The 24,233-nt window shown below is 34.3% G+C and overlaps 1 protein-coding gene across 1 annotated transcript in view; it reads left to right on the forward strand.

Annotated features, from left to right (window-relative positions):
* Positions 1-24,233, forward strand: part of TTC6 (tetratricopeptide repeat domain 6) — a 55,115-nt gene that overhangs the window by 30,339 nt on the left and 543 nt on the right. Inside the window, 20 exon segments of the mRNA XM_088529231.1 lie at positions 2,135-2,310; positions 2,731-2,867; positions 4,472-4,641; positions 5,115-5,235; positions 6,359-6,509; positions 7,857-7,939; positions 9,025-9,101; positions 9,828-9,988; positions 11,997-12,131; positions 13,408-13,557; positions 14,088-14,228; positions 14,809-14,824; positions 14,827-14,862; positions 14,865-14,920; positions 15,920-16,039; positions 18,069-18,142; positions 19,830-20,040; positions 21,420-21,572; positions 21,747-21,917; positions 23,370-23,595. Coding sequence (XP_088385357.1) covers positions 2,135-2,310; positions 2,731-2,867; positions 4,472-4,641; positions 5,115-5,235; positions 6,359-6,509; positions 7,857-7,939; positions 9,025-9,101; positions 9,828-9,988; positions 11,997-12,131; positions 13,408-13,557; positions 14,088-14,228; positions 14,809-14,824; positions 14,827-14,862; positions 14,865-14,920; positions 15,920-16,039; positions 18,069-18,142; positions 19,830-20,040; positions 21,420-21,572; positions 21,747-21,917; positions 23,370-23,595 — 2,565 coding nt within the window.

Below are 24,233 nucleotides of genomic sequence, written 5' to 3' on the forward strand. Positions count from 1 at the left end.
GTCCAAGAGGAAAAAAAAAAGCCAAAAAACAAAACAAAACAAAAAACACCTTGATGGCAATTTTATCCATTAATTTAATGCAGAAAGCTGTTAAGCAATCCTGTAATGGAGGCAGTGTGATATTAAGTATATTTTCAGCTCTGCTCAGCCGTATCTTTTAAACTGAGAAGGAGGAGCTTACAAGGGGAAAAAAAAACCCATGTAGTTGACAGACCAAGTAAAAGAACAGGATTTGATCCCCAGCTTCTAAAGGCCGGCTCTCAGAAGTGTTGTGAATGTTTGCTGTGGACTGGAGCCTGGCAGCTAGGTAGGAACTCTGCAGGAACGGACTTGGAGATCCTCCTGGGCAAGCTGAACATGAGTCACCAGTGCATCCTTGTGGCAAGGAAGTCTAACTCTACACTGGATGCATTAGTGAAAATGTGGCCAGCAGGTCAAGGAAAGTGATTCTCTGATATTTTCATGGTCATGATGCTGCACTTTCAATCCTGTATTCAATTTGGACTCCCAGTACAAGAGAGAGAAAAATGAGAAAGTTCATTAGAAGGCCACTAAAGTGGCTGGGATCCAGAAACATGTAACATATAAGGAAAAACTGAGGGAGATTAGTTTTGTAGCCTGGAGAAGGTAAGGCCTGAGAGTAAGTATTGAGGATTGAGAGTAATGATTAAGGTTGGAAAGGACCTTTGGAGATCATCTAGTCTAACCTCCCTGATCAAGCAGGCATCAGCCCTGTTCTCTATGACCTTTCAGAGATAATGGAAAGTGGCTTAACATTAAGAGGTCTTTTAATGATTCTTCAAATAACTCAAAGCTGATACTATTTTACTGAAACCTTTTTTCTCAGTGCAGAACATCCAAAGGATAGCTAAGCAATATATTAAGTTTTAAAGCTGCTATATTACTCTTTTGAACAGAGTTCATTTATTAAATAATCTCAATCTGTAGTTTAAATAGCTATAGCTAGTCAGTTGGTGCTGTAGTAGATAAATGTTTTTGTGAAAGGTCACATTGTCAGGTACATGTCATGAAGGGGAAAAATATATAGATTGAAGGACACCTGCAGAAGATGAAATCATTATAAATTTTCATGAATAAACATAGGCTGGAAATTACAAGATGGCTTATCATTATTTCAGTGGAGTTTTGAGTGTTTTTCTGATTTGGGTCATGGAGCCAAGGAACCTAAAATAGAGACTGATAATATGAGAGGAATTTTACACCAGGGAGAGTTCCTGAAGATATGAATTTATGTTTGCAGTAGGGATTCTTGTGTCAGATCCATACTGATGGGGAGGGAAAGGAGCCTCTGTCACTGTTGCTTGCACTGCATCTGTTACAGGTTAATTCAGTGCATCAGGGTTCTTGCTAACTACCTGCAAGGACCAGAGAGACTTTTTTTTCATTCTTTTGTTCCAGGGCTCTGACAGGTCCCGCTTATGCTTTGGTTTAAAGCAATAGGGAACCAGGCTTCCTTGATCAGGGCTCAGGAAGAGCTGTTTATCAAATTGTCAGGGTCTATTGGGTACTTCTGTGTTTTGTCATATTCTGTACTGAGTGTGGCCTACAATAGAACATGAAAATGGGATTGTCCTACTTCTGTGGATCACTTGGAAAATTTCTATTATTCGCTAAAGTTAGCACTTAAAGGAATACTAATGCATTTGATCTCTGCTGGTCTGTTTCTGTGCTTTATGACTGTTTGATTTTTATTGCAAGTTTGGCTTTTACTCTAATCTTCCTTCATTAGAAGTTTGTTAAAAGAGGTTTGGAAAAGCTTGTGGTTGGCAATATACACAATATACTACTGTTTTGTGGGCCCATTTAAACTACATCTCTTGTTTATATTGATCTGTGGTAAAGGCCCTATTATTCACAGCCTAAAATGTCTGAGAATATCTGGGATTCTGTAGAGTGCCCTGGAATCCTACAGGAGCTATCAGGTACTTGAGCTCTATGGGCTCAAGGACTGAGCACACAGCTCCAAACTTTTGGGATCTATTGCTCAGAATAAAACAGGGCTTCCTGATCTTATTGTTCTGTTTCTATTAGTTGTATTCATTTCCCTGTAAGGAGATGACATATTGCTGTGACTGCTAAATAATGCCTTGTATATGTTTGTGGGATGTTTCAGATGCATACCTGTCAAAGGCTGAAATTTATAAAAAAATGGGGGATTATACATTGGCAATCATCAATTATAGTTCAGCAATACAATGCAGCCCCACCGATGATGATACTTACTTCAAGAGAGCTGAGTTGTATTTTGAAGAAGATGATTTATTATTGGCCATGGATGATTATGCCAAAGTAAGCTCACCTTTTTGTATTATTACAATAATGTAGTAATTTTGTGTAATTTAGTGCAATAACTTTAATATATTTAACTGCATTTGAATATATCTGGCAAGTAGTTTGGAGAACAGTTATCCTTTCAAAAATAATTTAAAAATATCATGCTGTGGAGTAAATATGAATATGTAATTTCTGTTACTCCTGTCAGATAATTTAGTAAATTACTGAATGTCTACAAATTGTGAGGCAGTTATAAACTAGCATCATTGGTTTTCTGTTTCACTTTTACAGTTAACAGAAATGAGAAAAGAAATTAAAGAACAAGAGAATAAAAACAGAAATCTGAGAATGAAAGAATGTATTTTTTGGTTGTTGGATAAGATTTTAAATCATCAGAAATAATAATGAATAAAATAATGATTTTTTTTGTCATAGTGTTTTCAGTATAACCCAAAAAGAACAGATGCACTTATGAAACATGGAATATATTTCTTTGACCGTTCAATTTTTACTACAGCTATCCAGGATTTTACTGCTGTGATCAAGGAAGACCCTATGAATGCTCAGGCAAGGTATAATATATAGCTTGACAGAAGTATTTGAATTTTAAGTGGATTATTACAATAATATTAATATGTAGAAGATTGAATATGCATTAAATCATAATAAAGCAACTGCATTTCTAAAGAGATATCTAATAGAAATAGAATAAGACTTCTAGGCCATCATAGTCATTGGGGAATCTTTGTATTGCTTTAATGACTTTGGATTAGTCCCTAGACCTTAATTTAGCTAAGCACAGAACCATGTGCTCAGATCCCACTGGAGTTATGCAAATATAGAGTCTTTTGGACTTATGTACATGAATATATGCTTTCCTTGGAAGAACTGGATTTAAATACATACTCAAAGTGAAGAATGTCCTTAAGGATTAAATGGTTCTGTGCCTAATTTCCATTAGTTGCCTTGACACTTCTAGCATTTTGCTGAATTAATGATTTCTGTGAAAATTTTGATTATGTGAATGGGAATTATCTTTTTTTCCTAGAATTTAGTTAGAACATTGTTTTTGCCTTTGATTTTTACAGATTGAGAAAAATTCTTATGACTTTGACAATAATAAATATAACTCGTTTTTAAATCGTTCCTGCAAAGATTTACATTCTTTCCGTCTTCCAAGCTGTATTCATGAATGCAAAGTACAAATGAAAATGGAGATTCAGTACTAGATTATGATACCTCAGTTTGTCTGGCAACATGCTGTCTTTTGGGATGTAGGTTTCTGAGTTGCTTTATGGTTGTGGGCAATGTAGTTGATAGTCACTAGATTCTAGATAGCCTGAGTATGTGTCCAGGCTCTTCCATAAAGCTTGAAGCTGTATTCTTCTGATCAAAGGGGGAACTTTTGGATGAACTGAATTGCTCCCATCTTCTTGGATGATTCAATCTTCATCACCTTTAATGGAAAGTCAGACACCTAACATATGTTATAGACATCTACAAATAGATAATTAAGTTTAGATGTTTTAATTGGGAACTGAATCCCATCCAAACTGAACGTAAATGGCTAGTGAAGGACACCCTCAGGGGTATCTGTTACTTGCCAGTACATCTTGTTCATCATGGGGAACCTCGGAGTTGGGCAAAATTTTCTTCTGACGTACGGTTTTTGCATTACTAATGTAATTTACTAATGCTTCTGAAAACTCTGACAAGGACACAGTATCTTGAAGTATCATGAAGCTCCAGTGAAGTTTCTGAAATTCATGCACTCACTGAGGCTCAAATGTGCATGTATGGGCTCTGTGAAGAGTGTCATTACCCTGTGTTTGTGTAGAATTAAGCACATGATATAATTCTGGAAGAACTGATTTTACTATGTTGTATATAAAAAGGAATAGTATAAATTTATGTAACAATTCTATGTAGAAGTGGGATGTGGCATTAAGGCACATTGGATAACAGTGAAAACTAACTTCAGCAATGTGAAAATGTAAGCTTTATAATTTGCGTTGATAAAATAGTTGTCTATTCATGCTTTTTACCTGTTGTCTATTCACACTACTTACACTTTTCCACTGAGCTTGTGATTCATCTTGTTTAAATATATTGCTAGTGCCTTGAATTTCAGGGAAGAATAGGGAAATTGTATTTACAGAGAATCTTTTTTAACTAGGCTGTATCGAGGAAGGGCATATGCTAAACAGCAGCAGTACAGAAATGCAATAGAAGACTTATCAGCAGCACTTCATCTAGACCCTTTCTGTTGGTTAGCGTTCTACTACAGAGGCTGCATACTACGACACGTTGATCCAAAAAGAGCTCTGCAGGACTTCAGTGTTTCTGGTATTATGTGTTTCTTCTAGTGCTGAATGCATTAATTATTTAAAAGAGAAATGACTATTTGCTAATATTTACTACATTCTGATATCAAAAATATTGCAGTTATTTCCTGCCGTAAGTATTGAAATGGACTATAACCACCCAGCACTTGTAGTAACTTGCTTGTTTTGATTTCTGTTAAGATTGTTATTGAATTTTGGCTCTTGCCATTGTTACCCTTTCAGTTCTTTTCCCTTTGGCTCCCTGAAGCGTTCCTTCTTCTCTTTAGCACTTTGAGTGGAGGTAGCTGGAAAGTGTAATTATGTTCTTGAAGGCATTTTATGCCATTTTAAATGTTTTGTGTTATGATTTAAAATGCTTTATCTATGATTTTTTTCCTAAGATATATTAAGAACTAATGTACAGATAAGCTATATAGAATAACAGAAATATATATGAATATCTGAACACTTATTTTTATTCCTCTCCTCCTACAGTGCTCATCAATGACACTCAGGAAAATTTTTGTTCTTTTCTTCATCGCGGGGTCATCTATGCAGAACAGTGTCAATGGTCATTTGCAATCTGTGACTTTGAAAGCGTGCTGGCATTGGACAGGTGATTAGACTTGAACTTTAATATATTTTGTTTATATTCTGATCAACTGGGAGCATAAAAGCAATACTAAAGGAAAATAGAATCATAAGTGATATCTGAAAATAGATTAGAATTAGTGCAGACATAAACAATTATGTCATCTTATTTTAGTATCTTTGCCTCATCTGCTTTTGTGTAAATGAAAATATTTGTTAATTTATTTTAAAATTTAGCTTTATTTTATCTTATATGAAAACATGACAAGTAAGTTACTAAGTTTTGGAAGACAAAAGATGAAAACTCCTCATTACAGTTGATCATTTGTGCTTGAATAATTTTATTAGTCTTTCGAGAGAGAAATTTTCTGCAATGTAAGTAAAAAGCCAAATGTTATTTCAAAATAAAATGGCACAATATTTTGTTAAGCAAAAGCAAATAGATGGTGTTGCTGAAATAAAAGTTACTGCTTGCAATCTTTGACAGTAGGTAGCTGAATGGCTTCCATGTCCAATCTTTAGGCCTTGGGCTGGTCCAAATGCCCTCAGCTCCTCCTCTTGGGTGATTCTGCTAGAGGAGGCTTAGAAGTTGCTGCAGACCCTAGAAACACAGACTGATAACAGCCAGCCAAGTGAAATGTCAAAAAAGGAATTAGCAGGCTAGATGGAAGATGTCTGTGTTTTGTTAGAGTCTTCTGAAGCAAAAATGATTTTTTTACTGTTGAAGAATTCAGCATTTCTTGGTGTTTTCTTATAAAATTACCAACTAGAGCTATTCCAGGTCCAGATATCATAACAAATTTGTCACCCCTTCCTCACAAATCACATTTGAAGTGCTGGCTTTGGTGATCAGTGTCTAACATGTAGTCAAATGTAACAGACTTACCAAAGCCTGTAATGAAGCTATTCTAATGGGTGTTTGTCTGAATGAGGTGGTTTAATACTGGTATTGTCATTCACTATGTATATATGCTTACATTAGTATTTGATAGTAATGTGTTTTGTGATCGCTGCATGAGCTATGTGCAATTCAGAGTCTAGCTTTATAAAATATATGTGTTGTAAAGGGCATAAAGGTTGAAGTTATTGCAAATGCACTGATGTTTCATGTGATATCATTAACAAAAGAAGGAAAAATCCATTTTTAGATCTGTCATCTTAGCTTACCTAAGCATTGGTTTGATAATGCTGTTACATCTGGATCAGTACTACAAAGCTATTCAGCTATTTACTGATGCCATTGAAGTTGATCCTCTCAATGTTCGAGCCTATATATGTAGAGCCCAAGCATATCATACGGTAAGATGTTCATTTTGCTGTTGTTTGATATTCAGTATTACTTTATTTGTACTTATTGTTGTGTGAGTACTTTGACACTTACTTATGCCTCGGTTTTACAAAGATATTAGAACATGTTTCAAGTAGTCATCATCACTGTTGTATATTCAAACATATTGTAACTATTGTAAATTACTGTTGATGTGATGCAATGATATAGCAATGATATTTTTTCTTTAATTTTACCTTTTTAGGTCAGTGTACATCTAAGGTGCTTTAAGATGTATTTTTGAAATATAAAAGACATTTTGAAATAAAAATATTTGAAATTAATTTTTTTCTAAACTTTTTTTCTTCTGAGTTCTTATTTTTTAGGAAAGTTAAATCTGTTTCACTACAAATAGAAAACATTTGCAAACTTTAAATTCTTGTGAACCCGAGTGTTTTCCACTCCTGCATAGGATTTCAGAACAGATTTTCTTAGCAATTATTTGAGATCCACAGGAGTCCAAAGAATGAAGTGTGACAATTTCTGAGATTGTCTGTGGCAGAACTGAATAAACTGTTGTACCTCACAATGCTTAATTTGTTTCCATAATGTTTGGAGAGATTGCTTGGACTGTTCATTTTCTTTCATAGCCTATCTAAAAGAAATTACTTTTAGCTCTGAGTAGCTCAACCATCCAGTTTGATCAGTTATCTCTGTTTTTGGTTTCTTGGTCTTTAATCATAGCTTGTGTTGGAAGTCATCTACCAACACGCAGATTGCTTTGGTAGTTATATTTACAGAGTTCAGATAACAGAAATAAATATAGCAGGTAAATAAAGCTCAGTGGGTGCATTCCATTATATATGCTTTGATGACAGTTTTGAAGAGCAGTTATCCCAGATGGATGTGTCAGTCTTCGGATCCTTCATTGTAATAAGGGAATGCATTGGCTCAGCATCTAAATGAAAGTGATGGGGACTTCATGCACAGCCACTTGGAAATAAATGATTAGGCTTATTGCAGCAACCAAGATTCATCAGGATGTAGCACCTGCAGATCTTAAAACCTAATGTCCTTCCCAGTAGCCCAGAGTCTACATACTCAGATTTTGCAACCATAAAGGAACTGTTTTTTGGTTTTGCTCTGTGACAGTGTATAGAAATAAGCAGGATGCCTGTGTTGGACCTTTTAGCGAGAACAAATCTGAGTTTCTGTGCAGAGGACATATGTACCTAATGAGTTAGTATCATGTGTACATTGTATCCCGCAGAGCCATGATTTGCTTCAAATTAATTTGTTGTTGTTGTGTTAATTTGCTTCAAACTGCATTTATATTAGCAATCAAGTTGTTGTTTTTTTTTTTACTTTCTCAATTACAGATTCATAATTTAAAAGATGCTGTGAGGGATATAAATCGAGCCATTCATCTTTATCCAAACAAATCACAGTTATACATATTAAGGTAGGAAAGTGATTAAAGCAATTGGTTCAGGTCTTCATAGGTTTCTCACTTTTGAAAAAAAATCCAGTTTGGAATCTTATTGGTTAATGCCCTCATATCCTTTGTAATTTGCTCTGAGTATGTTTGAGTACAAAAAATGCATTTTTCAACCTGAAGAACTTCATATCTGTTGTAAACTTTGAGGAAGTGGCTTTGTTTTATATTCACTATTCTGCTCATGAAAGTGCATATAGACTCCATATAAAAGCAAGTAAATAGTCATAAAGTCAGTATTGCAAATCTGAACTTAAAAAAAAATAATAATTTTAAATGTTTTCCTTATGTGGATAGATTTTTTTCACTGATTTGTCATCCACATAATAAAAAGAATATGAAGGATTGAGTCCAGGTCTGTTTAAATTTCTTTCCCTTCTCCCCCAATCTCGACCCTGTGGGAAGAATTGATCTTGTATCAAGTTTAAAAATGCTTACATAAAGCTGTTTCCTACCCTGACAAACCAGAACAACTGAAGAGGAAATTCTTGAACGTAATTCCTTTGGTGGATTGAGAGCATTGTTTATTAAGTTTCAGTCCATAACGCTGTCCTTTCCCACTTTCAAAAGTGGGATTGCTCAGCTGTCTCCAGGACTGTTGTTTGGCTAGCAGAATACTTTCTACTGATGGTTATATCTGAACAGGCTCTGCTGCTCTTTGAAATCAGCCGTATCTATCAGCTGTCAGTCTGTGGTGGATTTTGGAAGTAGCTAAATTAAGTTTATTGTGACAATTCTTGAAAGGATTGATGGATGGAATCCAAAAAAAAGTATTTTTGTAACTCTCACAATGTGGAAAGTTATATGGAATTATACATAGAAACATGTGTAATTTCTTGGCATTGTGTTGTTAAAAAGAAATTAAAAATTGAAAAGATATTCATGAAGGAAACAAAGAACAAAAACCTCTTTTTATTTGATGACGTTATTTTTTCTTTTTATACTAAAGAAAGCAAATTGTAGATTTTTACCTATTCCAGCAGTACTTGAATTTTGGAAAAAGGGCTTGGAGATAGCTTTACTAACTGCAGCCAACAAATTTTCCATTATAGGGGGAAGTACTTAATGGAAATGAAGAAATATGAGCTGTCAGGATTATGTATTCACCAAGTTGCGGAAATGGATGAAGGTAATGTCAATTTGCCTAGGGATTTGTGAACCATGTATACATGAATCTCTGTGTATGAATCATATATGTATGAACCAGGCATACATGTAAGCAAGGAATTGTTTAAAAATTTAAACTTAAGGCTATTTACCATGAATCAGCTAAAATTCTTGTTCTCTAGTGTATTTTGTTTGCATGTTTAGAGCCTTAAAATAATATTGTTGTACATTATTACCAGCAGTATCATGTGTGATTTCAAATTTTTGGTACCTTTTGTGTGTCTGCCATTTTTTATTTCCTCCTGATTCCTAACATAAAGAAATATTGAGTAAGGATTCTCTTTTGTTCTTATATGTAATCTTTCCTTACAAGACAAGACATAGATTTATGACTGAACCTTTTCAGTGCATTTGAACAATTAAAATATTGCAGTATAGTTGTTTTGTTATGTGCTGTCCATATTGCAACACACTCTGTCAAACAGTTTCCTGTCTCTGGTAGTGAACAGCAATGAATACACAGGGTATAAAAATAAAGACAAAATAAAAAGTAAAAGCAAAGTAAGTGCATGGTGTTACTTCTGTGGAGAAAGCCTTCTTATATATGGGAAAATAAAGGTAAAAATGTACACATATTTAGCAATTGAACTGCACTTGCTGGTAACTGACTATTAATTTTCAAACTTTTGTATGAAATTAGTTAATATTTTTATGACTGCTAAGGCAAACAGTGTTGGTTTTCTTCCAGAATCCTTCAAGTCTCAGCCTGTTCAGCGAGCTCTCATTCAGTCATTTTGTCAAAATCAGAATAAAGCAATAGACTGTATATGTGAAGTTATTGCAGTTCAGCCTGAGCCTTCCATGTATGTTCTCCTAGGAAAAATACAAATGAAAGCCAAGAAAACTAAGGTTAGAAACATTTACATTATACATGTGCCAAGAAAGTCAGTGTTTTGTTTCTGTATTCTTTTAGTATTTTATGGGATAACTTATTACATGAGTAAGACTTTGCAGTATCTGTTTAAGTTATAGAAGGCAAGTAAGACTCCATCACGCACATTAATCGTTCAGCATAATTAGGCTATTTTAATGTTAAAACATTTAAGAAGATATATTAAAAGATATAATTATGTAGGTTGATGTCAATTATATATCCTAATTCTGCTTCTTTTGAAATGAAATGATGCAGAAGTATGTCTAGCATATTTGTGTAATAAAATGCAGTAGAAATGCTTAATTTGTTTGTGTAAACTGAATATGTGTTGTACAGTTATAGCTAGTTTCTCAACTTTTTAAAATTCTTATGTCATAGAGTTTAACTAATATTGTCACTCATCTGGCTCCTGCAGTTAACCTTTGTTTTTGGTGCAATCCTACTTCTTTATAAAAAATGTACAGAGCCCTGTTATTCTAAATATAATAGAAAAAAACAAGAGCTAGTTTCAGAAAGCCTTTACTCCACCTCTCCATCGAGTTATGTGTTCAGCTTGCACCGTCTTTCTTTTTTTGCTCTTAACCTGTGTTTACAACTTCTTTTAAAATGGTTGTCAGGTATACACTTAAAAAAAATTCCTTTTTTTTTTTTTAAACCAGATAAAACCTCTTGGGCCATTCAGTCTTTTTGATACATTAGATTTTTTATATATCTCAATATCTAAAACTATGACAGAACTTGATTGGTTCTGCTGTCCTTGAGAGAAGAATGTCAGGTGGCATTTCAGATGGCGGTCATAAATACCCTTCAGTCCAACCCATTTCAACTTCTGTGGTTAAGAGGATGTGTATGAGAGCCATTTCTTGATTTCTCAGTGTGCTTCTCCCAGACGTGAAGACCTGCACTGTTATCTCTCCTAGAAAAGAATTTCAGAATTCTTCTAGTATGGGAAAATTTTCAGACTTAAGGCTATAGTGCTCTGAGAATCAACTGTGCCAGTAGAATCATATGTGAGTTCAAGCATCTAGAGTTCTTTGTTTCTTAAAATATCAGACCTCTTTAAGAGTAGGAAGAGAAAGGTTTTTAACAGGAAATGCTGACCTATATGGTTTAAAACTGTCTTGATAACAACTTAGGCAGGTGTATTATTTGCAGGTATCAGGCATGGGGATTTCAGGCCTGTTTTTTTTTTTTTTTTTTTGAACAAATACCTTTTTTTTGGTAGACTCATTTAAGAAAAAATGCTATAATTCTTTTACACTTCTTGGTATTTAAAATTTCAACCATTGGACAAAACTATTTTTGGGAGGTCCAAAAAGATATTGTCTCAGAGGTCTCTTTCCCTGCCGTTGGCCCTTGAGGAATGGCTTATCTTGAACTAGTTTTAATGTGTTGGTTGTTTTCCTTAAATCTCTTTTGAACCAAAACCATTCATAAATTGTTGCCCACATCTGTGAGGCATGAAGGTTTTGAGATGCTACCATCTTAAGTTAAATTGCTTTAATGCCTGTGCAAGATTGATCTTTTAAATGTGTTTCTTAATGGACAATAAATTTCTGCAAGTTGTATATGGAATAAATAATTTGTCTTTACATAGGAAATTAGCATCAAATATTCATTATTACCAGACACCATGAAAAGCTGTACCTCTTCCTGAATAGAGAAAATATATTATATGTAAAATTCTTTAATGAATAGTTATATTTAATTATTTTTATAAATAACCGTATAAATGAATAATGTTATTTCTGTGTTGTGTACACTAGTTCCTTGCAGCATATAAATGAAGATTTTTTTTTCTGATCTGTTGTTTAAATGAAGCATCTAGAGTATTGCTATGTCCAGTAACACGAAGGGAGCACCAGACTAGTCATTTATAGGTTAATGTTCCAAAGACTAAGAAAACCTTTGAACAGAATTAAGAATAACTGACTTTGCAGACTTTTAGTCAAGTGCTTTACAACTATGCACTTTGTATTGCAGAATGCTATGGAAAGTTTTAAAATTGCTACAAAGCTTCTGATTACCTCAGGAAGAACCCTACCTAATACATTTGAGGCTGCAGAAGTACATTATCTTATAGGCCTGTGTTATATAGAGCAAGTAAACTTATTGAAGGTTAGTATCAGTTATAAAGACTTTGTTGATCTTTGAATTTACTATCTGTAAGCAACAGCTACAAAAGCTGAATAAAGGATTTTAATATATTAAGCAGTCTCCACTGCCTTTAACAAACCTTTTGCTTGTGGATCACAGTAGACTGTCTTGCAGGTTTGTGAATCATTTTTCCAGCACTAATGTTATCATTTGCTGACATTCTGATGGAACAGAAAACAGCATGAATTTCTTACCTTTGTATCTATTTTTTCACAGATGCTATAGACAGAAAACTGTCTATGGAGGAGTATGAATAGTTTAGTGAATTGGCACTAAGTTTGGACAAGAAGATTCCTGGAATATTCTCTGAGTTACAGCACTGATTGCATAATTGTTTTCTATATTGCTGTTGTTCAAAACACCCCTACTTGGTTCTATTTGGCCTTCATCTAATGTATGATACCTAATATACCTACTTATATTACGTATGATGCCTACTTATATTTCCTAAGAAAAATATATTTACCTAGTTTTAGTAAAATAAATATTTTAAACTTCTTTCTTGAAGGTCATATTGAAAGCCTGTCAGTGTAATGCCAAATGTGGGTTCATGCCAATGTTTTTATTTCAATATTTTAGTTAATATGTTTCAGTTTTTTATTTATTAAAAAGCTCTATGTTGATATTTGAATTATCAGAATTTCATTGGCCTGGAGAACCATTTGTTTTCCTTGTCTGCCTCTAAATTTGGCAGTCATAATATTCCTCTGGAAGAAATTTGTTGGAAGCATCTGAAATGTCTAATGTGGTAGCACATGACAATCACAAAAGATGACTCTCTGTGTCAATATAGATCTAGTACTATAGCTGTAGATCCCAGAAAAGACCATGACTTTGTAAGCTAATGTGCAGTATAGGGGAGAAAACAATCTAGATGGATTTTAAAAGAGATGTAGGTTAGCCAATTCGTTGTCCATTGTAATAAGTAACTTCACTATTCCAGTTCTTCACAGGCAGAAGACCACGTGTTTGGTAAAACCTCTGCAGTCTCACTGAGGAGAAGATTATTAAATTGATTAGATTGTGCCACAGTGTGATTATGATTTTGTCGTTTGGGATATTAAATATCATAAAAATTTTAGTAGTAGTAAACAGATGAAAACACTAAAAAGCAATGCACTATGTTGAGTTTCAACAGCATAAATTAGGATTATCTACAAATTAGGCAGATAAGCAACTGGTTTAAACTATGTATGAAAGCATCATGTTTAATCCAAATGATATATCTTCCATCTAGGCCTGTGAGGCTTTCAGTGTGGCGATCAGATTGCATCCAAGTTATCCTGATGCTTTCTATCAGCGAGGGCTCTGTAGAATGCAGCTTGGACAAGCTAAGTGTATCCAAGATTTCAATCGAACACTTGCACTTTGCCCATCACATTTTGAGGTAATATCAAGACTCCTGGTAAAACTTGTTTCTGTGAGTCACTTTAGAATGAGTTCAAAGAATGACACATTCTGCATTTATGTGTACACGTCTTATAATCTGCCAGCCGGCATATTGCTCATTTTATTTTTTTCAGAATGTCAGATGTAAGAATATCAGAGCACATACTCCATCTTGCTGTAACAAACTGCTTTTGCTTCAAAGCAGCTTCAATGATTTCCATTAAGAAATAGTTTACTCATCATTTGGGTTTTATTTTTTAGTATATGTTTGCCTGTGTAATATCCTTTCTTTGGATTTTTTTTTTCAAACCTGAAGACTTTTCCTTCATTCAGTTCTTAGCTCATTTATTTGAACACATTTTTTTTTTGCTTCAATATTCTTGCTACTTTTCATTACTGTTATTGATAATCCTACATTTTTTCTCATATGAATATAGTTCACAAGATCAATTTTTTACTTTAATATCTGTCTGCTGTAAAAAAACCAACTTTTCAACACGATACCACATTCTGTCTCTATTTCTACAGGCATATATGAGTCGTGCTGTTTACTATGGAAGTAAAGGCAGATACTCTAAGGCAATTCTGAATTGTAATGAGGCTCTCAAAATTAATCCTAGCAGTGTGAGAGCTTATTTTTACCGAGGAACTTTAAAGTATCAAAACAAGGTAGGAATATCGGTTAGTGTTCTATATTTGAATGTAATACACAAGTTCAATTCATCTTGATGATGGGGGATAAGGGATTGAGAGTGTGCCATGGATATAGGATGGTGATAGAGGAGGGTGTCTGTAGCTCCCTTAGGATCTGGATAATCTATCCTACTTTATTCCTAAATAGCGGTAAGAGCTTGGCAAACTAGTGTTGCTGTTGAAAGGAAGAAATTCAACTCGATTAACTTTTTGATTTAATTGAACTCTAACTCGATTACTTTCCCTTGGAAGCCACTTTCTGTTTGTCCTAGTAAAATGAATGATTGATAATGTATTGCATTAAATGAATATGATATAAGTAAATACTAAGAATATTGGCTTTGTCTAGATAGAGCTTCTGCAAAAGCATTCCCACTGAAAAGGACTGCAATAACTAGTCCATAATGAATGTCCTGAAAAAGTAGAATGCTTTCCAATCCTGAAAGCAAACCAAAACTATGAAATCAAATTTTACAATAGGCTATTATTTAAGCAAGAATATTTAGTGCTTTGAATTGTGAATTATAGTTTATACAATCTGTTTTTACATGTGCAGACATATAAGGTTGCAATTGAGATCTTTCTAAAACTATAGACCTCAACAAATCCTGCATTTGGCATACTATAACAGAGCAGTCTCTTATAATCAAATAAAGGATTTCAGAAAGGTATGGTATTCCACATGTTCACATCACTCATGTTCATAATAGCTGTTTATTGACAGTTAATCAGAATTCGAATCTCTTTCAATCTCTTCCTGAAAGAAATTGTTTTCTCAAGAATTTTCTCTCTCTCACTCTTTCTCTCTCTCTCTTTCTCTCTCTCTTCTCTCTCTCTCATCTCTCTTCTCTCTCTTTCTCTCCTTCTCTCTCTCTCTCTCTTTCTCTCCTCTCTCTCTCTCTCTCTCTCTCTCTCTCACTCTCTTTCTCTCTCTCTCTTTCTCTCTCTCTCTCTCTCTTTCTCTCTCTCTCTTTCTCTCTCTCTCATCTTCTCTCTCTTCTCTCTCTCTCTCTCTCTCTCTTTCTCTCCTCTCTCTTTCTCTCTCTTTCTCTCTCTCTCTCTTTCTCTCTCTCTCTCTCTTCTCTCTCTCTCTCTTTCTCCTCTCTCTCTCTTTCTCTCTCCTCTTTCTCTCTCTCTTCCTCCTCTCTCTCTTTGTCTCTCTCTCTGTCTCTCTCTCTGTCTCTCTCTCTCCTCTGTCTCTCTCTGTCTCTCTGTCTCTCTCTCTTTCTGTCTCTCTTTCTGTCTCTCTCTCTCTCTCTTTCTCTCTCTCTCTTTCTCTCTCTCTCTCTCTCTTCTCTCTCGAGCTCTCTCTCTTTCTCTCGCGCTCTCTCTCTCCTCGCTCTCTTTTTCTCTCTTGCTCTCTTTCTTCTTTCTCTTTTTCTCTCTTCCTTTCTTTCCCTTCCTTCCCTTCCTTTCTTCTTTTTTTTCTTTATAGTCATATTAATTACACATTGTGACATTGATATCCCTTGAAAAATCTGAGGACTAGATCTAGGAGAAGACTTTATCAAAGTAGTGATTTGATGAGCATCATTCACATATTTCAACTTCTCTTGACTGCCCCTAAATGTTTCTGCTTCTGGCTTTACTTGTGCCAAAGGCACAAAAGAAACACAGACAGGCACCCCCCTGAAAAGTTATTGCTTAAAATACATTTTATCTCTTAGGCTTTGAAAGATTATGGAATTCTTCTTTTGCTTGAACTGAATAAGGAAATAGTTTTGAAGGTGTTAATTAATCGTGGACTGCTCTATGTGGAACTTGGTGATTATGCTAATGCATGTGAGGTATGGAATCCTTCTAGTTAACAGGATATTTAGATTTTTTTTTTCTATCAGTTGTATTTCCGTTGCTGAGTAGAAGACCAATCTGCTGGTTTTTGCTTTCTTCAGAAGCAGTCTGTGCACAGTTCTTATTTGTTTAAACACCTAACGGTGCTCTGGCAGTGAAGAATGCAAAAATACTGCAGTTTTACCTGTTTTGCAATAATATTATATGGCTAGAGTTATGTATGGAAATTGTACAAAACTTCATAAGCAAGAACTTGATTTTTCTTCTTTTTTTTAATATTGAAGTAATTTATGTTTAGTGCAAATGCATACAAACTCATAGCAGAAGCCTCTGTAAAAGAAGGATTCAGATTAAGTGGGCCGGTTCCCTTTCTCTGTGTGTGTGGAGGGGAGGAGATAAATGACCATTTTTGTTGGAAAGGAAGGAAGGATAAAACCCTGAGTTAATTTTCTTGAAGTATTTGATCCTGAAACTGGCTCACAATGTAGGTGACTCTCTCACTTACTGGAATTCCATCGGGTATAGCAATAGCAGTCTTCAAATGTAACAGGGCTAAGCATCACTTTTTCAAACCTGTGCTTTTTTCCTTATTTTTGAAATTTTAAAAAGTTTTGAATTTTAAAAAGCTTGAATTTTTATTTCATTTAAAGCAAAGTGCGTTTTTCTTAATGGAGCTGAGAAAAACGGAGGCATTTGTTGCCTCCATTGTGGTCAAATAACTAAATTCTGATATCTTTGTGATACCATGAATTTCAGCATAGGCAGCCTAAAATAGAATAATACTTCTTACTTCCAAATATAGATTGAAAAATGAATATGAATCCCATTCCAGTGACCCAGAAATGTTCCATTGGATATACATGACAAGAGCCCTTTGCAGCTGATAGAACTTGCATAGAAATAAATGAAATAGAGCTATTGTTTTATTCATCTTTCTCTCATACTTCAAGATGCAATTGATCAGAGTAGTTCAGATGAGAGCCTGAGATGATGCAAGCAAAGAGCAGTGAAAGAAGACTGGGGGTTTCTGGAAATGGGGCAGAACCACTAGAATCAACAAAAATTTATTTGAACAAAAGGCAAATTTACAAACAGATAGTTGGACAGTAGACACAAAACCATTATAGCTAATTTAAGGAAAGAAGCAGAGATAAATATGCTGGGCACACAAGGCATTCTCAATCAATTCTCTCAATATGTTATTGCAAGAAATATGCCTGTATACATGTATAGTGCTTGTTGAATTAAAATATAATTGTTTAAGCAGGGATTTATGCTAATTGAATTGAATATATTCTAATATGAATTGGGTGCACTGGAAGAAACAGAAAAAAAGTATAATTTAATCTATAGAAAAACTGAGTTGCTAAATGGAACTGCCTGTCTTGGTTGATTGTGGTAAGTGTGGGGTAACCTGTCAGAATAGCACCTTTGGGTAGAGTTAACCACACCTGATCTTTGGAACTTGGATTCTGCTTTTGCTCTGCTCTCTATGCAGAGCAGAGAGTATAGTTCAAATTGCACATATGAATAATCCTCTTCACTTTGCTGGGAATTCTTTGAAAGGCTTTGGTGGATTGGAGCAGTGCGTCTCAGTAGTTTTTCAGCGGCAGACCTGCTATTTTACCATACTAATTTGAACAAATAAAAAATATTTGTAGCTGTAAATCATGGATACATCAGCTAAACCACTCCTGTTACATGCTGATTGCTTTGCCATGTAGCGACCTAAAGTGCTTCCTTATTCATAACTGAAGTATTGCTTTTAAAAGTACCTGTACACTTTTTGTGTTGAACCACATACATTAACATTGCATTCATTTTGAGAAATGTTCTTTGTGTTAGTAAAAGGAAAAAGTCTTGAAAAAAAGTTATTTACAGAAAATATTATCGTGAAAGTACCTAGATAATTTTATTACTGCAACAGTTATATTGAAATAGCATATAGTTGAATACGTCAATATGTATACTTAAAAATAATGACTTAGGTAATGATTTATATGTTTTAATGTCTGTTCTTTTCAGGACTTCAAAGAAGCAGCTTTGCACAGTCCATTTGATAGTCATATCTTCCAAGCTATTGGAATCTGCTATCACAGGTAATATAGGCAGTTTTTGTTTGATGCTGAGTAGGGATAGGGTGCAATTGCTGCACTGGGTGCTCTAGTTCAGCACACTGAGAACTGGATTTTGAGCACAGTGAGAACAGGAAGAAGAGTGAGTATCTAAGAGGAATGGAAAAAGAAGAATAAATTGAGTACTTTTCAAGTGTAACAACTAGAATTAAAATTCCCTTTTTGGAGCTTTTGCTTCTGGTAGAATCAAAAGGAAATAGAGCAGTAAAATAGATCCAGGAAAATTACTGAAGAACAAAGAATTATGGGAGGTAAGGAGAGACATAAATCCTTGCCCTTGAAGCAGAGTGGAAATAACATAAAGTTGTGTTACTTTGTTCAAAATTAGTTAGGATACAGTTTCTGAATAGATCTGCACTTCATGCTTTAAAGCAAAGCGAAAGCCTCAGGGTTTTTCATTGCATTAATTTTTTATTTTGACATTCCAAAATATAATTTCATCAAAATGAAATTTATTATTAAAGATTAAAATATATTTGTTAGATTATTAAAATAGATAAAATTTGGCTGAATTAAGTACATCAGTATTTTAGCCTATTTATCATGGTGGCAGCTGGAGTCCATAAATGATCATCTTGGAAAACAGTAACTATGATACAACAGAAATTTTCATATCTCTGTGCCAGTTAGTTTAGTTTTATCTATTTTATTATAGATTTTCTCTGCATCTATCATCTGCATATATGTCATCTGCAGACCCATACAACTCAGCCACAGCTCATTTTGAGATTCATCCCACAACCTCTTAATGTTCTTCACTGTCCATGTACGTGTTTAGCGTGATGTCTTGATTTATTCTGGTGTAAAGTGCTGTGTTCGAAGAAAGCCTTTGGTTTATAACCCTTAAAGCTATATGTTAGCCATATGAATTCAATCTTTCTTCCTTTCATAAAGAAATACAACTGTGGTTCAGTTAGAATCTGGAAATTTAGCTTATATTAAAACACATTCTTATCTTTCAGTGTCTTCTTGGTTAAATGACTGTGTACATATTAATATCTTTGCTTTATATGTGAAGAAAAATACTAGCATTCTTTGGTATTTAATTTGTTAAATGCTTTTTGTTCCTGGCTGGTATACTCTAAATGTGTTTCGTATCTTAGGCTAAGGACAGAATTCTATAGTTGGCTACTCTTAGGCAGAATGGTCTATGTCTGAATATCGGCTGTTTTTACACTGCAAGGTTATCATAGCTTGGATATGGTCAAGAGCTGGTATGAGAAAAAAAAAAAAAACAGAAGGCATATACAAGAAATAAATTTTTTATGGGCAGAACAGCTGTGTCTGAATAAACTAACAAAAAAGTATGTGTGGTCATGACATTTGGACAGCATGAATAAAGTCTGCATTAGAATCTGCTGAGTAGAAATGTTGAAAAAGTGAAAACTTGGCCCAGCAAAAGCTAATGAGACTTACTAAGGATTTCAAAATGCAAAATCTTAGACTCTGCCTTCACTGATCTAATAAATATCAGGGAAGCGCATATAGAGAAAACAAAACTAAGAAAAAGAAAAAGTTTTGTCCCTTGGTAAGAATTGAGCTGTTTTCTGAGGTATTTATGTGGTAGTACTTGCTGATAATTCATAAGCTGAGGATCTTATAAAATAGGTAAAAATGTAAGCAGACCTAATAGTCATATTTCTATTTTTAGAATTAATGAGTTTGAAGAAGCTGTGAAGTCATTTAACCAGGTTCTCAAACTAGACCCCCTTTATGTGGATGCCTATGTTGGAAGAGGAAATTCGTACATGGAAAACGGACAAGAGCCTGATCGTAAACAAGCACAGAAAGACTTCTTGAAAGCACTTCACTTGAATCCGAAGTGTGTGAAAGCCAGAATTTGCTTAGGATACAACTTGCAGGTAAAAATTCATTGTCAATAATATGCATAATCAAAGAAGATAAAAATAAATTTGTGTGTATGTATTTATACAATGTAAAAGATTTAAGGGATTGATAGGATAAAATAGTCCATATGTAAAATGGAGACTCTTGTGGAGGCTCCTTTGGTTTTAAGTAAATGATCAGACTATTATTCTTTTTTCACATTTGTGCCTAATCTTGTTGGATGTTTGCTCTTGAATAATGACATATCAAGTTACTTTACACTCATTTGATTCACCTATATGGTCCTCTGATCAAGTACTATGATTTTTTTGTGTGTTTATGAGCTATTTATTGAAATAAAAAGTGGCCAAAATTTTGACAAAACTATGTATAAAACAACCTTACAAAATATAATGCTAGCAAATCTGTTAAAATTCCTTGGAAAAGGACATATCTAAAATAATCTCTGAAAACTATTTAATATATTCAAAAATGATCAATCCTGTATTAACAGAGGGGTATGTAATATCATGTGACAATTTTTTTTGCTCCATATATAATTCCTATGGTTTTCTTACTGTGCATTATACTACCTGCTTTCCTGAAATGTCTTGAATTGTGAATATTGTTGTGAATTAATTTTTGCCAGTGTCAGTGACTAATTCCAGTGTCTTTTGTTGGGTCATTTTGAATAGGTTTCATGCAAATTTTATTTTACAGCTTTGCCAATGCAATTGAATTCTAATTAATATTTTTGCAGTGTTTTATGAAGTATTAAGTAATAGAAAACCTATAGTTACTGCCTTGGTAAGTAACAAGACATAGGTAGGAATTGGACAGCTTAGATGCAGGGGGCAGCCCAGAGAGTTAATAATGTGGTATGTGCTTAATTGAGGTGCCTAAACTCGCTTAATGCCTTTTCTTTAGCCTGATTGTGCCTTTGTAGCTTAAATACAGGAACATCTATATTGTTGTAGGTAACAAGATGGCCTTCCCCCTTAACTTAATCCACTTGTAAATTAGGTAAAGTGTTTACATTTTGACTATGGTCCCAAGAGCCCTATGCTCCCAGAATCTATCACTTTCTTGATGGTGCAACATTCTTCATGAAGTATAGTGTGCCAGAGTTCCATTTCATGTGCTTTAATTTGAATAATGTGCTTATTCTGCCATCCTCAAGCATTCTATGATTCTGTGCTAGAGAGGATGTAATATGGCAGCAAAAGCAGTTGTTGCAGATGTATACTTACAAGGAGAATGAGTATTGCAAAATTAACAAGGTATTTGAATGCATTATTTTCCTGTATTTTAGCTAAGTGCATTTGTGCATACAAACATGCTTCTGCTCTAAATTAGTATGTTGTTTGGCATTTCATATGCTTTATTATTATGGACATACTACAATTCATTTTAGGCCCTTGGAAAATTTCAAAAAGCTTGGAACCAATTTACAATTGCTATTGACATTGATCCAAAATGCCATGCTGCATATGATGGACGAGCTTCGGTCTGTCTTCAGATGGGAGAAGCCTTTGCTGCATTTCAAGATACAAATGCTGCATTAAAGGTAAATATTAGGTTAACGTGATTTTAGGAAAATGAGCCAGTTCTTATAAAGCCAGACAATGCTGTATATGAAGAGCTGACAATTTATATTAGAAGGTGCAATTGCATTTTTAATGAAACAAAGTTAGAGTAAAAATGTGAACTAAATAACTATGTGTCCATTCTTGTCTTTCAGCTCACTACCACTGCTGCACTGCTAACAAATCGTGGTGTTATCAACCAGTTTATGGGATACCTATCTTGTGCCATGAGGGACTATCAAAATGCAATAGCTGTTGAACCTGACTATGCTTTAGCCTATTTCAATGCAGGAAATATCTACTTCCGTAATCGACAGTTTTCACAGGTAATTCTCTCTATATCATCTTCAGAACTGCTTTCCTTGATACCAAACTAATTATAAATATAATTAACTTGAATTTTTCTTTCATTGAATTTCATAGTTTTATCTTCTAATGGGAGATTAAGAAATCTGTAGCAATTATTAACAAATAATTGTCCTACCTCTGGATGTTTTATTATGTCTATACATGAACTGAAATTCATGACAGCTATGATAAGCATTTCAAAAATTTATAAATATTTGAGATATGTAAACTCTCTTGTTATTTCAGTAAAACCTGCTTATGTCCCATAGCTGCCTTTTAAATTATGGCAAATTGAGACTAAATAATTTTCCCAGATTCGCTACGGCACCATGAGAATGAAAAGAATCTTCTGCTGATAGGCTTAAATCAAGAAGTTGGATCCTTCTCCTGTTGCCACTGTAATTTCATTTTTAAATTACCTCATTCTGCTTAAATACAGTGGGGATATTCAAATACAAAAGAGTTGGATACTGAAATTCCTCTTGCAAGGAGGCTTGGAAAATTGCTTGAAGGCAATGACCATTTATTTCTCTCTATCCAAGGAAGTCTCAGCACTGATTTCTGCTTTGGTCTTCCTGCCACACTCCCGGGCCTCGGCTGAGTATTGCTCTTTCATTTGATTGGAACTTTGTGGTCCAGCAGCTGTGGAAACCCAGGACGGGTGCTGATGCTTCAGCACATTTCATTTACTCAAATTAATTCTCTCCCAGCTTTGCGTCTGTAAGCAATTCAGCTTGCAGTATATGTACTGAGGTGTGCATTATGTACATGCTTGACAAAAGACTCTAAATGTAGGTAATTCGTCTTCATTCTGCAAAAGAAATAGATATATGTAGGAGAAGAGTTTTATGTTCTGATAACTTTCTCTGAGTCAGACTCTTTGAGGATTAGACTTGAACCAGAAATACGTAAGGAGTGCATGTTCAGTGCCCTGCATATGGCTTCCCCTGCCGTACATCCATTCTCTTCTACATCCATGATTGTTTTTCCATGATTGGTCTTCCAGAGGCTGTTCTTGCTCTTCTGCTTCTTTGATTTCTTACTCCACTCAAGAAGCTGTGTGGTTATGAAGATGTTCAAGAATATGTGTTGCGTTATCAATTCATATTCTAACTTAATTCAAGTTGTATAGTGTGTACATTCAAATCGTATTAGTATGTAGCTCATTTCTCCTGCAATATAATTGTAATTCAGCATGAGCATATATTCCCCAGAAGTCCATCTGGGTGTTGATAGTACATTGACCTGTTTGTAGATAGACATGCTGGTGCCGTGCCTCTCTCTTCTAGGCGCAAAGAGCATTAAGCAGAATGAATAAAGATTTATAAGCATGAATAATTTTAAAAAATAAACAAGAATTTAGACATTGTACATTATCTAGTTCCTTGATTTTAACAGTGTATTTTATCCTTAATTTGTGTATTTCGTAGGCCCTTGGCTATTATTCCAAGGCATTACAACTTGAGCCAAGAAACGAATCCGCTGTTATGAATCGTGCTATTACAAATACATTATTAAAAAATATTAAAGAAGCAAAAGAAGACTTTGAGAAGGCAGTTTCTCTCTGTCCATTCTCTGCAGCAGTGTATTTTAACAGGGCACATCTCCATTATGGATTAAAGGAATATGAGCTAGCTGAGAAAGACATTTCAACAGGTAATTTTTATTTACCAGACCTAATTACATTTGGTAACATACTAACAATTATGAGAACAAATTACTTGGCTTTATTTCATAGTTTAGAAAGTAGCCTTATTTTTTAGTATATTTTCTAGCTATGATGAGAAGATAATATGATGTTATTAAAAAGAGGAAGTTAAGTAAATTTGCTGATATTTTTTTGATTCTCAAAACTAATAAGAGTATGCAGGATAGAAGAGAAAGCAATTTATATAATGTGTATCATAGCAGCTGAACAGAATCCTGCTTTTAAATGAAATTGTATCAAGAAGTTGTGGAAAAACACTGTGCTTAAAACGTCTGGGGAATTTGGGTATGTTGAAAAATCTAGGTGACTGGAAGAGAACATACAGATAGCTTGTTTTGTATACAAATGTGGGATTTTGTGAATGTGTTCTATGTGTAACAAGTTTTCTAATAGCATTTGGCTTCTATAAGCTAGAGTTATTTTGAGTATATTCTTATGAAGTATCTGAACATGAATCAATTCTTTCTCATACTGCCTTTCACATAATTGAGGTGAGGTTTTTATATTGGGATTAGACATATTTCTTTGAGAACAATAGCTGAAATAAAATTTTATCCTGGTCTTAATAAAATACAAATCTTTAGTT

The sequence above is a fragment of the Tinamus guttatus genome, unplaced genomic scaffold, assembly GCF_059628265.1.
Source record: "Tinamus guttatus ecotype Peru unplaced genomic scaffold, ASM5962826v1 Tinamus_guttatus_pri_ptg000327l, whole genome shotgun sequence".
NCBI classification, from domain to species: Eukaryota; Metazoa; Chordata; class Aves; order Tinamiformes; family Tinamidae; genus Tinamus; species Tinamus guttatus.